The sequence below is a fragment of the Charadrius vociferus genome, unplaced genomic scaffold, assembly GCF_000708025.1.
Source record: "Charadrius vociferus isolate BGI_N301 unplaced genomic scaffold, ASM70802v2 scaffold2, whole genome shotgun sequence".
NCBI classification, from domain to species: Eukaryota; Metazoa; Chordata; class Aves; order Charadriiformes; family Charadriidae; genus Charadrius; species Charadrius vociferus.
The window spans coordinates 7,188,820-7,205,655 of NW_009647595.1; the positions used below are offsets into that span (position 1 = coordinate 7,188,820).

At 37.9% G+C, this 16,836-nt stretch overlaps 1 protein-coding gene across 1 annotated transcript in view; it reads right to left on the reverse strand.

Annotated features, from left to right (window-relative positions):
• Positions 1–16,836, reverse strand: part of ADCY8 (adenylate cyclase 8 (brain)) — a gene marked incomplete at its 5' end in the record, with an annotated part of 130,876 nt that overhangs the window by 9,874 nt on the left and 104,166 nt on the right. The window contains 4 exons of the mRNA XM_009881017.1: positions 3,588–3,734; positions 7,311–7,469; positions 13,040–13,121; positions 16,154–16,326. Of these exons, the coding sequence (XP_009879319.1) occupies positions 3,588–3,734; positions 7,311–7,469; positions 13,040–13,121; positions 16,154–16,326 (561 nt within the window). The remainder of the gene's footprint in view (positions 1–3,587; positions 3,735–7,310; positions 7,470–13,039; positions 13,122–16,153; positions 16,327–16,836) is intronic.

The window sequence follows — 16,836 nt, forward strand, 5'->3', positions numbered from 1 at the left end:
TTCCAAACTGGGTCAATTTGTATTTTTATCAGTGCTGTTAAGAAACATCTTCCTGGCCCTATGGACACAGCATCCCCACTATGTAAGGACAGGAGGGAATTCACAGCCTAGAATCTGATTTGGGATTAGGAACTCAATTCAATTTTCTAAACATAGATGCCTAGTGTCATCTAGCACATGCTTCCCTGAAAAACCTCCAATGACCTGCTCCAGAACAGCATGAGTTTTCTGACAGTGCAGTATGGGACCTGACGATCCCATGTGGGTGTCCAAATCACCTGGGATATCTCAAATAGCAGCAGGTACCAATGTCTTACGCTCCTGTGCTGATTTCTACATTTGTGTATCACTACAGAGATGTTCACGTGATACTGAGGAACAAAGTTTTCCCATGGCTAACAGGTCTGCTCTGCTTACAAGCTGCACCTCTGAGTTTTGCTTCCAGGGCTGTATTGAGACAGCAGGCAATCTTGGCAAGAAACATCATGAAAAACGAGGAAAAGTGACATCGTGTAGTGCCAGTCAATAGTTACATGGAAACACTACTGGCCCTGGGACATCATACCCGAAATGACTTCTGGTTCTTTTTCCATGGGCAGGATTACTCACTTCAGTTGTTCTGTCTGGCATATCACCTTCAGATTGCTTAGACAGAATAAACTAATGGCATGGCCATGATGGGAGTAGGTTAGCAGTCAGAAGGGGATCATATAATTTCATTTACTACCCGTACCCCGAACATATCTATTATTCAACTAAACATGTCTGGGACATAATACAGTCTCTAATTAGGTCCTTTATTAATTACAGAGCAGGTGTTAGGGGCCTGAATGTAATACTGTGTTAGGGTTTTTGATGAAAATCTTGTCTTTGGTAATCGCCACAGCAGCAATGGAATTTTGTTGTGAAGATTATATGAGCGTGCATGCCAAAATATCTTAAATTAACTCACAGCAATAGGCTTTTCATTAAGTTTGAGCCATAATAATTTTAATCAGATCTGGAAAGAAAACCAAAACTATTAATCAAGAAGCATGCTGACAGCTGTGCAAGATTTCAGAGATAAGAAGGAGGTATTTATACCTATAGAGAAAGCAGCGCAGGAGCTTAGTATGTTACAGAGCTCTTCTGATAGGACAGTAGTTTTGTTTTTTACTAAAATGCACAGGGATGCATTCCTTGTGAATTCTTCTATTTCCCACTAGTAATTTTAGTATCTGACCAATTATATGGATAAACTCCCATTTTCTTTCAGAGTCTTGTTTCAGAGTTTGGTAATCTTAACCTTGGACCAGTTTTTATGAGCTACCACTCTACGAACATTCCCCGTGCAGATGCCTGGGATGAGGGAGGATGAAGGTGCAGTTAATACCCTGATCTGGGTTCATATTTAGGTTCTAGCTTCTGTCATGGGAACAGGTATATTTGTTTTGAAAAGAATGTAGGAAAGTCAGTTATCCTTTTGTGCCTTTGCTTTCCACTTATGAGATGAAGATAGCGTAGCTTCCACCAGAGAAGCAAATTGAACACACATTATTCCAAACTTTTGCGAGGCCTTAGGTACTTGCTGCTTAGGACAGAATAAAGAAAAAAAAAAAGATTTTTTTTTTTTTTTCCTAATCCTTTTTTCTCAGTTGTATGCCTTCTATTTTCATCTTTTCCTCCTTCCTCTAAAGCCTTTGGAGATACTTGCTCTTTAAAGCTAAACAACCAACCAAACCAAAAACTCTAGGCTAGATCCTCAAAGAGGGTTAGATATTTATAGTAGGACTGAGGTAGAACTAAATAAATTAAAAAAAACCCCAGAGACTCTAATTCTCAAATCTTCATTCAGCTCTATTCTAAACCCTGGAGAGGTCTAAACTCTGCCAATGCTTTAATTTTCTGGAAAAACGTTTTTCTGCATGCTTAACCTATGAGAAGAATCCTGGTCCAGATGCAAAGACTAAGTACGCCTTCTTGTCTTCTCTAAAAAACTCAATCTTTTGCACTCTGATAACACTTCTGAGTTTAGAGCCAAAGTAGTAAAAGATGTTATCTTTTTTTCAAACCACAACCAAAGTGAAGTTTTTTCCTTCTCTGTTTTAGATAATTGCTCCATGGTTACATAGCTCATGTGGGATGCAAGATCCATATCCAGCTCCTTTTGAGGGAACAAATTCTGTTTTCTTGAACAGCATCTTAATTTTAAGATGACAAGATACTTATCACTTCTCCAGTTGCTAATCTACCACAATAGAGAAATGAATTAAAAAAAATCATTGGGATAAACAGAGATTAAAGAGAACATGAGTTTCTTGGGTAGGATTTTTACTGTGTCTCAACAATTTCTTGCTATCCATGTGCCCATTCTGTCCAGTTTAGTGCTAGTTTTGTCTTGCTCAGCAGAATTCTGAAAAGGAGGGGGTTTTTTTCTGCTGTCTCTTTAAATAAATTCTCAAAAAACAGGCTGATGATATCACCACCACTTCCCCCTTTCCCCTCCCATTTTCCATCCTCACCTTTCCAGTTTGGCACACAGATTTGATCTCCCCAGTAAGTATAGGGATGGGTCAGATTTTGCTTCTACTACTTGGGGAGCTCAGGAGGGCTACATGCTCCTGAAAACTGCCTGCAGTGTAGGGTTAAAATTCCCCATAATACATCATTTTGGCCTTACTTTTGCACCCTTCCTAGTTTTAAAGGTTTTTCAAAGCTCTTTGTTGGTCTATCCTTTGTCCTCTTTCTTAATTCCTCTTGGGCTCATTGCAGGACATGATACCACCTGTCTAACCATCTTTACTGACTTGGCAGAGTATGCAATATCAAGTGTGCAACTTGCCTCTGATTTCCTCATCACTTCCTAATTTTTTCTTGCTTCCACCTCGCAATAGCTACATCGGGGATGCGACTTTTCTTCTCCTGTTTATCTTATCACCTCCTCATCTCCATTTCTGAAATGAACTGCACAGGATACCTAAATAAATTCTTTTTCCTATCTATGTCCTTTCCATTTTATTTTTTTTTATATTTCCCTTCATCTCTGAATTCCTCAGTAAAGCAAACAGCTTTACTTCATTTACCTCTGTATATCATACCTGACCAGACAAGTCTTCTCTGTTAATGTCACCACCTTTCATTCTCTACCCAACATTTACTTCTGAGCTGTGTTCTTCACATTTAGCATGACACTGCTTTACCTTAAACATTCATTGAGTCCATTCAGCCAATGAATTCAAAACAATACCTTCATCTGTTTGCATTTAGACCACTACTTTCCAGAACTGTTGCAAATATCTTCATCTTTCTTTTTTTTTTCTACAGAATTAAGGCATATTCTACTTCTGTATACGCTGGAGCATATTGTACTTTTATTTATATTTGTTTATACTCCAATAACTATTGATTTCAGTCTCTATCTCACCAGGTCATTCATACCAAAGTTCGGCAAGACTAAGTGCAAAAAAGTAAAATAGACAATTGTAATTGAGATAAAAAGATCAGACAATTAACAGAAGCAGAATAGTTACTAAATTTCGTAATACATTTGGTATTTGGGAACTCATCATTTAAAGCACTGTTGGATTTTCTCTAGTAGCTGGTATTACCTCATCAAAGTCTGCAATGATTTCATTCAACAAGCGCAGACATTCTACTCCTTGGTTATTCATCTCAGTCTGGGAATAGAAGTCAGCAAATCCAGGAATAGAAGCAAACATCACACCAACAGCATCATAGGACTGAGAGTATAATTCCTAAAAGAACAATGAAGAAAAATTACTTGAAGTGGTAATTTAGGGAAAAGAATGTTATTGGCACTAATTAGAATAGGCTTCTTATTTCTTCCATGTATAATAGCTTAATATCTGGGGTTAGCATCAGTATATTAAGTGTTAGCCAAGTTCAACAGGAGGGGGCTGAGAGCTCTCAAATTTTTATCATGGATTATATGCAGGGTTTGCCTTTGTTTTGAAAATCTGCTCTTTCTGCTTCTGGGGTAAGGGGGCTACACCAGCAAAAATGAAATAGAATTTTTCATTTTGATTTATACGGGGAACGACTTGAAGAAATGAAGGATTCACTTGCAGGTATGAATACCAGAAAATCAAGTACTGTTAGGCAAGTAAAAGGAACCTAATGTTTATTATTTATTATTGTTTAAGTCTCTCGTAAATGTTTGCAATTGACAATGTATTTTTTAATTTGTTCATTAACAGGGATCAGATGGGACCATTTAAAATGTCTAATATGACCTCTTTGTAAAGAGTCCTCTCAGTCACCACATTTGCCAGTGGATAATTTATACTTTGCACTACTGCAGCTCTTTACAAGTTTGTCTGTTAACAGGTTTTCAGAGAGCCCTTACCCTGTGGTAAACTGTTGTTCTCCTAGGGTGACTACAGAGCCATTTGGGTTGCCTGGGTCTGGGAGATGTTCCTCCTATTAGGGTTTGAAAGGAGGGGGAAGCAGAAGTGAGGGTGATAATGGAGTTACTGGGGACAGAAAGCAGCTTATAAGGGATCGGACACAGGAGGCTCTTAGGATAAAGTGTGACCTGGGATAAGCTTCCTCTTATGTTATCCATATAATTCACTCTGGTACTGAATGACAGATTTATTTATGGATGGGTTCTGGTCATAATATATATGTGAGAATGTGGTTAGTTCTCTGAACACAAACAAAATTTTTGGAACAAAACTAATTTCAACATTAAAAATTCCAAAGACAGAGCCCCCCCCCCAACTCCTGATATTCTTTTCTAGTGTCTAGTATACCACAACCATATGTATTCTCTTTTGTTTAATTTTTCTTTATACTTTAATTTCTGTTCTAGGACTTCTCTTATGACATTCTGACCTGGAGTAGTTGCTTCTCAATGTTCTTGTTAATGTGTGTTCGGAAATTTCAGTGCTTTGGTCTCATGATAAAAGGACTTACTGCTGGATGCCATACACCTGATGTGAACACCTCGGGGTCCTCTTCTTCCTTCATCCACCCTAGAAAAGCATCCTGAAGCCCTGCCCTGCACTTTGCTATGCTGCTAATGCTGCTACTTAGGTAGACTGTTTAACAACGTGTCCTACAGTAAAAGTAGGAAAACTCTGCTAGTTTCCAAGGACACTGCAAAGCTTTGATTGAGAAAAAACTTGACTGATTCCCTTCCTGCTCTTACACTTTCTTTCACTGAGGAACACTTGCAGGATCCTGGAAGCCATACTCTAAGGACACTCTTTTTCCCTTTCATAGATATAGAAAAAAGTAATACACACATTAGTTTGTGGATGCTTATGGAAGACTACCCAATATGTGCTAGGAGAAGCATATATACACTCAGGCATACTCTGTCCTCAGATCATGAAGACAGAAAATAACTGTCTGAGCCTTCAGCTGCTCAGTTTTTCTATTTTTGGTAAGAAGCATCAAGACAGAAATAACACATCAACGAGAAAATGCTTACAGTACACATTTGGGAATTCATTTTTTGAGAGCAGAGAAATTAACTTAATGGTCAGACATGAACTGCAGGATTGATTGTACTGAAATCTGGTAGATGTTACAGCCAGCCGACTCATGCATAAATCATCCCCAAGTATAGTGACTCTGGAAATTGCCTTACAAAAAGCAGGGGTGGTGGAATTGAATTCAGTGGCAAATTATCGAAGCATCAGCAGTGATGCATGGGGCATCTGTTTGCTTTTAAAGATTATTATGCATGTAAGCGTATGTGAATGAATGTGTAAGAGAGGACACATATTCCCTGAAAATCCATCATGCAGATATGCCATAACGCACTTATGGGCGGTATCGGGGTCTGCTCCATTTCCAATTTTAACCTGGTTGCTTTCATGCACACATTTTTCATGTGAAAAGCAGTGTTTTTATGGGAGTTTAATACTCACTGAGTGTAAAATTCCTCAAGAGACTTATTTCTGAAGTACCTTTCCTTGTAGTTTCTTACTATGCTGTCCTTCCCTAGGTGATATTTGAAATCACATCTTCAGAGCACAATGATTCCTCATTGTGCAGTCTAATTCATCTGGCTACGTCTATTTCCAAAATGTACAATCAGAAAAGGATAGTCTTGATTCTTTTTTGCTGCACAATGAATAGATACATCAGTCCTGGCAAGACCTGAATCTTGCAACACTTGTAAACTCTTCATTATTAAAGATAATTTCAATATTACATGAGAAAATTCCAGTTTCATCATACAATAGCTTTTTTTCACAGATAATATTATAATACATATTTGCCTTATTTCAGATAAGGAGTGATCAACTTGCTGCTGATTTCAGAAACAAATTCTGGACTTGACTTTCTCCCTTCAGCAACCTCTTTTCAAACTCTGTCTTAGGAATGTCCAGAGACTCTATTATCAAGCTTTTCTTTGTGTACTGCAAACACTCTTTAGGAACATAGTGACCAGCTATGTTTCTGAAATGGGTGTTCCATTAACTGCCCCAAAAACACAGCTAAGGGGCAATATGAGTTGGCAGAAATGTTCTCTTGGGTCTGAGAGGCTCAGGTCTGTTGCAGTCTGTTGCATAGATTCCTTCCATAATAATTGCCAGGGCTGTAATAATACTTCTGCAACACTGGCCTATCTTCAGGTTGCACAGGCATTCTGTTAAATTCACGTATCTTTTTTAGGAATATTAGATTTTCACAGACTCAGAGGTTGGAAGGTCATCCAATACAGTTCCCACTCAAAGCAGGGCCAATGAGGTCAAGTTTCTCATGGCCTTGTTCAGTTGAGGGTCAAGTATCACCAAAACTGGAGATTTCACCACCTCTCTGACTCTGATGCAATGACTACTTTCCCATGATCTTTTTTCCCCTTGTATCTAACTGAGATTTTTCTTCCTGCAACTTGTGTCATTGCCTTTTGTCCTTTGACTTGCACATTGGAGAAGAGTTTGGCTCTGTCTTCTCCAGAAACACCCGTTAGGTAGTTTAAGACAATGATGAGATTCTTTTTCAATCTTTTCCTCTTAAGGTTGAATGAACCCAGCTCTCTCAGCCTCTCCTCATATGTTATGTGCCCTAATCCCCTAATCATCTTGGTGGCCCTCTGCTAGACTTGCCCTATTAAGTCCATGTGTCTCCTACTGGTGAGCCCAAACCTGAAAACACCACTCCAGATGTGGTCCTAGAAGTGCAGAACCCTTTACTTTAAAACATGAATGTTTTTTTAATGTGGATCAGACACCAAATATGGGCAGTATTTGTGTAATGGATCCTATCGAAAACTAAGTTCTAACAATTTCCTGACAGATTTGCTTTTCTTTCACTAATTAGACAAAAATAACAGAAATAGAACTGATACATACTTCATTATCCCGATCCTTCTCCAGGAAGTGACGGGCAACGTGACTGGGTAAAATATTTCGTAGCATATTTTCATTGTGCTCCCTTAACTCCTTCATTTCATTGATTTCTTCTTTTGCTTGAACACGCCACAGAAAATCCAGCCTTGCTGTGTATTCCAGCTATAGTTCCAGAGAGAAAAAAAAGGCAAAAATAAAACCTGACAAGATAAGAGTAGAGGTTGTATTGTTATCCGGGCAGGCTGCTCCTGCCATGTAACTGCTTTCAGTGCTGCTGAAGATCTTTGACTCTGTAAGAATGTGATTTCATCGCCAGAAAAAGAGATTATTTCTTTGTCTTGTGTGTGGTGAATGTCTCAGAGGAATCTTGGGCAAAATAATATTTGTCATATTACAGTGGGTAGAAAATGTCACAAAATTATTTTCCTTTTAAACACCTCTTTATTAGTTAAATAATAGAGTCAGACAGGAGATAAGGTATTGGAAGATACTGGTACGAAATAAATTTGTTCTTTTCATATATGTTTTCAAATGAAATGAGTTTTGTGAGAAAATAGCACAAGGGTCATTCTAAACACTTTGCAGAGACAGGTAATTTACTTCCCAAGGATGAGCATCTTTCAGCAGAACTATATATAACAGCCCAACACACCCTCAAAGAGGACTTTGAAATCTGTGGCACCAAAATGAGGTATTTCTACTGTTGGGATATGCAGTTATTTGCAATTTTATTTTAAAAGATAGTGAAAGACATGCTATTAGAAATCCCTGGAATACTCTGTCCCTGATGTATTGCGGATCCAGAGTCTGCAGTGACAATTTAGTCTGTGCACAGTGGCAGTGCCTGATATCCTCAGCTGCTAACCGAAGTTAAATAGTTTTCAGTGCTGTATGTGTACAGAAGGAAGATTTCTGCACAGAACAGATAATGTATACATATATATATAAGCATTGTGTGTTTTTATACATAGATATAAAAATGAATATTCATATATACATAAATGCCAACTGTCTGCTATCTGAAGAGAGGAACGTATCAAAAAATCACGTTGCTCGCCTGAGAGGCACATGTGTCAGCACATGGACAAGAACAGCACTGCCTGAACTTTTGGGTGTGTTACACCGACAGAGTCTTTCAATTAGATTTTAAGGCAGGTGATACTGTAGCTTGTACAAGGGGTGACTTACTAAGTTACAGCCTTATTGAAAATGATGGAAAAATATCTGCGTGCAGTAAACTGAAAGAGAAAATATATCTGTGAGGCTTAAGATGTTTTAACCAGAGATAGTAATAAAACACCCTGCAGAGAAGCATATTATACCAACAAATAAAGGAATCAAATGGTTTTCCAAAAGGTGCTGGGATTAAGGAAGTGGTTGGGATATAGTTCATGTACCAAGGTGAAGTAAAGATCAAGCCTGCAGTGGGTGGGAGTGAGTAAAACGGCATTCATGCATTGTTTAGTGACTCATCTTGTCCACATTTCTCCTCAGCAACAGTGACCAATAGCAAATTGTTCAGAAGAAAATGCAAAGCACCTTGCAAGTGGCCTTATAGGTTGACTTTACTCCAGAGAGCTTTCCTTTCTAAAACCTTAACGTGAGCCTGGCTTCGTATAAACTTCTAAAGTTTGCATGCATTTTAGAAGTGATTTACTTGGCCTCTGGATGCTATTGCCACCTTTATATACAACTAATCTCTTTTCTGGTTCTAATATTTTGATCTTCTATCTTGTGACTATTAATTCCCTAAATTAACTACACCAAAAAGCATGTCAGGAAAAGCTATTTTTAAATCATTTTTAAAAACCCTTTTCAGTTTCCTTCCCCCTTTCTTTTGTGCTAGAGGACAGAGCCCATACCAGATCATAACTGACTTTTATCTCTCCCAACTGACTGCAAAGGCAACATTGACTATAATTTTGCAAGAAGTTCTAAAGGTATTTTACAGATTGGCTTGGAACAGGAGCTGCTGCTGGATTCTGAGTTCTTTGATGCTTCAGATATATAATGCCACTTCAATAAGAGCTTTGCAAAAACCTGCAGTACAGTTTCTCACAGCTGACTTTTTATGCTGCTGTACAGGAAAATTTCACATCTCTAAACCTAACTGAGAATAGCAGCTGCTAATTTTTACATTTCAGATAACATCATTCTGGTTATATATAATCACATTGTAACATGAAATATTTTTCTTGCATCATCAGTGGACAACTGAGATGAAACTATCAGTTCAGACATAAAAGGGTGTGCTACATATGAGGTTTGAAAATAGAAAATTTTAAGACGACGCTTTGCGAAGTTCTGATATTTGTTAAAACTAACAACATTATAAGATTGAGTTTTGGGGTTTTTTTTTTGATTGTGTAAAGGAATGTTCCTGGGCACAGTGGTGCTGATAAAAATTACTGTCTGCAACATAAATCTTGAAATGTCCAGGTTTTCTTGCCCTGATATGTAGCTCTACAAAACACCCCTAATTCCAATAGTGAGTGAAGAAAATAGGGAAGATAGATACATTACACAGAAAGCCTAACAATACCTATGTCCTCTAAATGCTGTACAACCCAACCTCTCTGAAGACAATTGCCACACGCAAGGAAAGCACAAGGTAAGGATTAGTATTTGAGGGGCAGAATATTCTTCCTTAGAGAATGAGAAAAGAGGATTTACATCCCAAAGGGACACTTTCAGCTGCTGAGAACAGTCTAACAGCAGACATAACAAGGAAATATCCTTTCTTCACTACACTAAAATCTGAATATTGGAAGGATAACGAAGAGACCTGAAGCATAATACCAGAATTAGGTATATCTCTTCCTCTCTTTTTGGCTTTCAATTGGAAAAATCTCCTTTTCACATTTCCTTATTCTTCCCCTTTATCCCAAGCATGAAGAAGGTTCAGGACGTCATGTTTTTTGCAGATAAATTGCTGTGTAGGGATGTGAGTCCTTCCTCCCTTTCTGTGAGGCTCTGTAGAGCTAAGCTGCCAAAGTTCAAGTCTTCCTTTGTACCAAAGAGCCCCAGAAGCAGAGGAGCAAACCAGTCAATCAACACTTGCTTACACTACAACACTCATCTGGTGTAGGCAAGATCTACACTTGGATCTACAATCTAAAAGAAACAAGATAGGATTTTGCCTTCTGTTTCATAAGGTCTCTTTTTAGGTCTAATTGGGGTGGAGGTAGAGGAGGGACTGGGTCTGCTGTGGGCAGTTTTATTCCCTCTGTGCAATTGGTAAAACCTTCCCTTTTAAAGCCATGGCAGAAAGTTTCAGTCAGGGTTAGTAAGTTATTTATATTGTGTGTTTTCACTAGAGATGTATTTCTAGTAGAGAGGGCTATATATGGTATTGTATTTTGGTAAGACTTCAAGGGATAGTTTATTCAACTTAACTCAATAAAAAAATAAAGCTGTAAATGAACACATTTTACAACAGCATAAGTCTAGTCTCGAAATTATCCTCAAGACATCGTTCATGTTTACAGAAACACTGCTGTAAAATATGTATTACTTGTGTTAAAAAGATGTGCTTCTAGATGAAATGGAATTGCTGATAGAAAATTAATCTATTTAGCCTGAAGTCATGTAACAGTAACACAACTACTTTCAATTATGGGTTTAGCACAAGACACCTGCAAGATTTATTGGCTGAAGTACAGGTAAGACTTTAAGAAAGTTCTGAGCCTAATTAGACAGTCTCAGACAACTTTTTCTTGAATCTATCTTAAAATTCTGGGTGCAAAAGTGGGGATTAACTTCAAATCACAATGGAGAAGGACAGTAATTAGCTGTTCAGAAACTAAAGGTCCATGAATTTAATCTTACAAAAGTAATCTTTTTTGTAAATCCACCTAATACGAGGCAAGTTTTAAGCTATTCTACTTCAGAATACTTTCACAGTTTGTGAAAAGCAAAGCTGTGCTGGGGGACAGCTTTATTGCACTTACTGTGCTCCCCATCAATTCAGATTATTGCAGAAATTTTTTTTAATGTTCTCTGGATGATTTTTTAATATATTTTTTTAGTTGGCATTTATACAGAGACCTTTGGGTTAACTCTATAATGAGAAATTAAAGAATAGAAGGAAATGTTCCTGGGCACTGCTGTTGGATATTGTTAAATTGACAGAGTGGCCCTATGAATCGTTTGGGAGAACATGCAGTAGTTAGCACATCCCAGGGACCATTTCCAAGGGTAGTTTGAGTTCAGCCACCCTGTTTTATGGAACAAGGAAGATTAATAGGATGGATAAAGACTGTGCTGTGCTAACAGGCCTCTGAGATGGAAAATACTTTCAAACACCCCAGATCAGGATTTTGTAGAAGACAAACACATCCTGAAGAGCATTGCCTAGATTCTGCCTAATTCTTGTTCTACCTAAACTCCTTTAGTGTTTTCTTTCTTAATTCTTACTCTCACTTTAGATCATTCCTACCCCTTAGATATGTATCTTTGCGTATGTTAAGAATCATTGGGAATATTATAAGGCTTATCACAAGTTTGGGATGTTTAGTTTTTATTTGTAGCATATGTTTCCTAAAGGGGCTTTATGTCTTGATAAAGATATATCAAAGTATGTTGTTTTCTGTCACACTTAGGTCTGGGCACAAAGCACATTTCATTTCTTGCTTCCTCTACTCACTCATTCCTCGTTTCCTCAAAAAGAGGATAAAATAGAAGAAACTTACTAGAATATTTAAGTGTTGCTTTCTTTTTGCTCTCCTATGGAAGGAATGGAACCTGTAAGTACCTGCATAACTTATAAAGTTATAGTAATATTGTAATAAAGTGTATAATATTGTGTTATACATCACAGCAATATTTCTCTCTTATTACCTTATTCAAATTAGGATTGAGAAATGCTGGTACTAATCAGCCTGATGTTCTTTAAGGGAAAATCTTTAATGAACTTGAACATGCAGGACAATGTCTAAAGGCAACTATGGTTGTTGCTTCCTTTAATACATTGGTCCCGTTTGCCTCTATGTCAACAGAGACTGCCTGAAGTCATCATGTTTGACATGTGGCAGCCTGGAGGCTGACAGCCAGAAGCAGTGGAGAAAGCAGCCAGTTTTAGGTGGCTTTAATTCAATGCATTTGTTGTTTTAAATCTTAATTTTTTGTGCTTCACTCTCCCTGTGCACTATGTATGGATTCTTGAAATACCCGGTTTCCCAGTTCTAAAGCTATGATGCCCCTAAATCCTGGTTATTACCTAGGTCCACATGAAAGAATTTGTGCAGGTGGTCCATGACCGAAAGAAGTTAGTGTTGATGCTTAATCACAAATTTTCCTCATTTCCTCAAACCTGGTGGTTTTCCTCTATGAACATACTGAGCTATTTCATGGGAGTTTTATTATTTACTGTTTGTTATTTCCTTCCTTCACTTTGGTTTTATGCCTACTCAAGTGCACTGAAGCAGTCAGATGCCACTGGAATTGCAAATGTACCTAAGATAAATGAGGTCCCGCTTGTTCTTTCAATTTCTGTTAGAAAATGCAATATAACTTGTGTATTGCTGAATATAATATTGCACGTGTTCTTTAAGAATGGTAGACAGTGTCAGATGTGGGCTTTCTTTAATCAGATTCTGCATATGGTTTATTAAATTGTTAAAGGTCATATGCTCAAGTGGATAAAAAGGCGGTTGGTATTTTGAAAGCAATTATTGTCACATCATGCAATTGCAAGTGATACAGGGAATGGTTAAAGCAAACGTTTGCAATACCTGTTGACCGTGATAAAATACGGCTAAAAGGAACATTGCCATCAGTAGTAAAGATGCCTCCTTTGTACCCAGGAAGTCTGTGCTGGAAAAAAAATACAAAGTAAAATACTGTTATTGATTTGTCAGTGTTACAATTATTCAGAAGCTTCATTTCACAATGTACCCTGCCACGTTCTATTGTTCTTTAAAGAAGCCCCTGTAATTGGAAATTTAACTTAGCAATAATTCATTCAAGACAACAGGAGTGTAATTAGAGTATTCACTGTTTGGAGACAAATTTATTAAATAACTAAAATGTAGCCCATGGTAGGTACACAGAAGGTGATGATCTTTCTCCTTCAAATGTGATATGGAAGCTGTGTGTCAGTCAATCTCTTTTCCTGGGAGCTTGGTCAACAACCATGAACACCGCAGCCCCTGAGGAGTACAGGAGTTGGGGTCTAGATGGGAAAAGGTTGAGGCTGGAGCTGGGAAAGGGAAACTTCCAGACTGTGAAAGTTTTAATTGTGATCCTGAAGAACATTGCCTAGATTCTGCCTAATCCTTGCTCTACCTAAGCTCCTTTAGTGTTTTCTCTCCTTTGGTGTTTTTACTACTCACTGAATGGGCCTAGGTAAAAGATGGACCCCAAGGGAGAGCTGAAAGTTAAACATCCTCATACTGTGAGAAAGGTTTGGAGAAGATGATAGGTGAGTTAAGAAAGGAGGCATGGATCAAAGGGGAATCAAAAAAATGGTAAACAGTAATTAGGACTGGGTTTAGTGAGCCACAACGAGGAGAGCAGAGAAGTGTCTGACTCTGACAGGGGAAGGAAGGAAACTCTTGCAGACAGTAGGAAAGCAAAGAAGATGCGCCAAGAAGATACTGGCTGTATGAAATCTGCTGTATGAAATCACTGAGATGCTGTGTGTGGAGCATAAAGATAGTGTGAGAAAATAAAGTGAAAGAGGTCCAGAGCAGCTAAAAGGGGGTTTCAAAGCTGAGAAGAAATTACAGTTATGTGGAAAAATGACAAACCTGATGAAAGTGATTATCTCAGTAATATCAGGGTTTTTTAAGAAGGCATGTTTCCCAGGGGAAAAAAAAATAAATGATGAAGGTTGGGGAACTGGTATGGCCAATCTTATAGTAAAACAAAAGGGAGAAGGAACTAAATTTGGAAGTGAATCGAACATGGATGCTTGGCAATTATTTTGTTGAAGGGAGAAGAAAGGTGAGGAAATGGTTAAGAGGTGCTTAAAGATTGAAGTTGTGAAAAAAGTCAATAAAGGAGTAAATAAAGAGCAGAAGTTGGAAGATGCTTTGGAACACTCTTTTGTCTATCTTGACATCTAAGAATAAAGCAAAGTCCAGACCAAGAATCCATTTTCCATAGTAATTTTGAAAAAAAAACTATCAGGTGATATTTGTCAGAGGAGGACTCCTATGACAGAGAAATTAGAGAGAGAAAGAGCAGGGGTTGATGAAAACTAAACCAAAAGGAAACTTCTTTGTGAGAGAGCTAACTGAACTGAGTTTGTGGGCCTAATGAAGATTTTTCTGTGAGGAAATGTGCCGCTATGGATGAGTCATCAGTATAGAGCAAAAGACAGACAGGAAACATCTTTGCCATCTGCAAATATTTTGGAATGCAAATGTTTTCCGTTTTGAAGTTGTCTGAAACACAACCTCCCAACGATTTCATTCCAGAAGGACCCCTTGTACATTGGCTAAGGGCAACAGCCTCAAAGGTCTTAGTTATGAACTCATCTGCTGTTGCATATTATGGTAATGTAGCTATAGCCACAAATATATGAGCTAAATGAGGTTTGTAGGGAGTTGCAAAACCTTTTATTCAACTAGTTGGTATAGCTAAGAATAGATAAGTTTCTGGGCACACGGCCTTGAACCTCATGCTCCATAATGTCAGAGTTGAAGTTCAGGTCCTTGACCTGAATGTGGAGCATCTGAGCTGACTTCTCTATGTCCTGGGCTGTTGGCTACTCTAGAGGGTATTGCTGCCTCTTTCTTGCTCTTCTGTGATAGAAGTCGCTGGAGAGTTTCATTGACATAGGGAATAGAAACTACTCTGAATTCTCAAAGATTTTCACACAAGGGAGAATCTTTCCTTGTCATGCTTGATTAGTGACTAAAGTTAAAGACACTGATCATGATTTCTACTTCTGGTTACTTAGCCAAAGTATTACTTACTGCCATTTGTCATATTTGCTGAGCTCTGCTGTGAATATGCTATATGTCATATCACTAGTCTGTACAAGCATAACTAGCATTAGAAAAAGGAATTTCATCTCAAATCTTTAGTACCTTGCTACTGTAGGAATCTAGCAAGGAAAGATACACATGCAGAGCCTTACTATGTATAAAGATGTGGCTGTTGTGAGAACTAATTGTACTGCAAATCCATGCTTTTCTGTCATTCTGAGGATCTTCATCTGGCATGCACTTACAAGCACAAGCAACTGCAATACTAAATTGGTCAAGTATCAAAGACTGAAGTGCTTTTTCTGAATGAGCTAAATCACTCCTGCTCTAGATTCAGTTATTGCAACACTTCATGCACCTCTGACTCCGCAAATTACTGTGGCTCTTCTGTCCTCCTCTTCAACTCCTCTTGCTGGAAAGAAAGCCTGGGAGGAGGAGTCTGTCCTTCAAATGCCCTCCTACAAAATGGGATCGTCCCTGTATTCCTTATATCTTTCACAACTACATGTTATAGTTTGAAATCTATACAGTTAAAACCCTGCCCCTAAAAAATCAATTGTTTGCTCCAGTTTTCTTAAATTGAGGTGAGAATTTCAATCAGTATCTTGAGTTTTCAAGAACAGAAGCAACCAATGTATGTATGCACTATAATGCATATTTTTAGCAACATGGATAGACTATGGGAGACATAAAAGATAAACCTTGCTAAATATTTAAATGTCCTAATGAAATTAAGATTTAAATAAAAAGGCCTGAGAAACAATCACATTATAAAACCTTTTGGATTTGTCATTGCCTCTTGCAACCATCACTCCATACTTAACTATGGTGTTATTCAATACGTGTATACTCTGGCAAGACGACCCATTACCTTATTAAAAGCAGTTCCTAAAGGGGGCTGTGAACACTTACTCTCCATTGTGGTTAAAGTTGTCATATTGCAGAAAAAGGGAAGCATAAATGGTCTCTGTCAGCAGAGAATAGATCGCAATCATGATGAGAAGTACTGCCAGCTTCAGGACAGAGTTGAGACGAAGAAAGACTGCACAAGTCACCATTGCCAGCACACCAGTGAAGACAAAATACTGAACAGAAAACAGCATTGGTTACTTTCAGCGATCAGTGACTACATATTCACTCCTTAAATACCTACATAAATGATCGAGTGATCAGCAGTATATAAAAAAAGGCTCTGGATTTCAGTGCTCAATTAATTTTTCTTAGGGTACAAGGCATTTTGAAAATAAGAGTTTTGTTATAAATAGAATGTGAGATTAAAAATTCTTTATTTCGCATGACACCTCCACAGTAGCAGAAATCCTCTTCTGAGCCTTTATGGCATTTTCATTGTATTAGAAGGGAAAGGGCATCCTGTACAGTGAAAAGAGGAAAGGGAGAAATGTAGTAGTTTGCTAATGAAAAGTCAACTGAGAGAAAATAATTTATATTCCTTTGGATTCTGAACTTCCACAAGACTCACATTAATCAGGATGGGAGAATTATATTCCCACCGTGACCCTTTTCTCGGCTACTGAAGAGAGGATAAAGCCACAGGTTTGGGTGTTTTTTTTATTTTAAATTTTTTTTACTTTTAA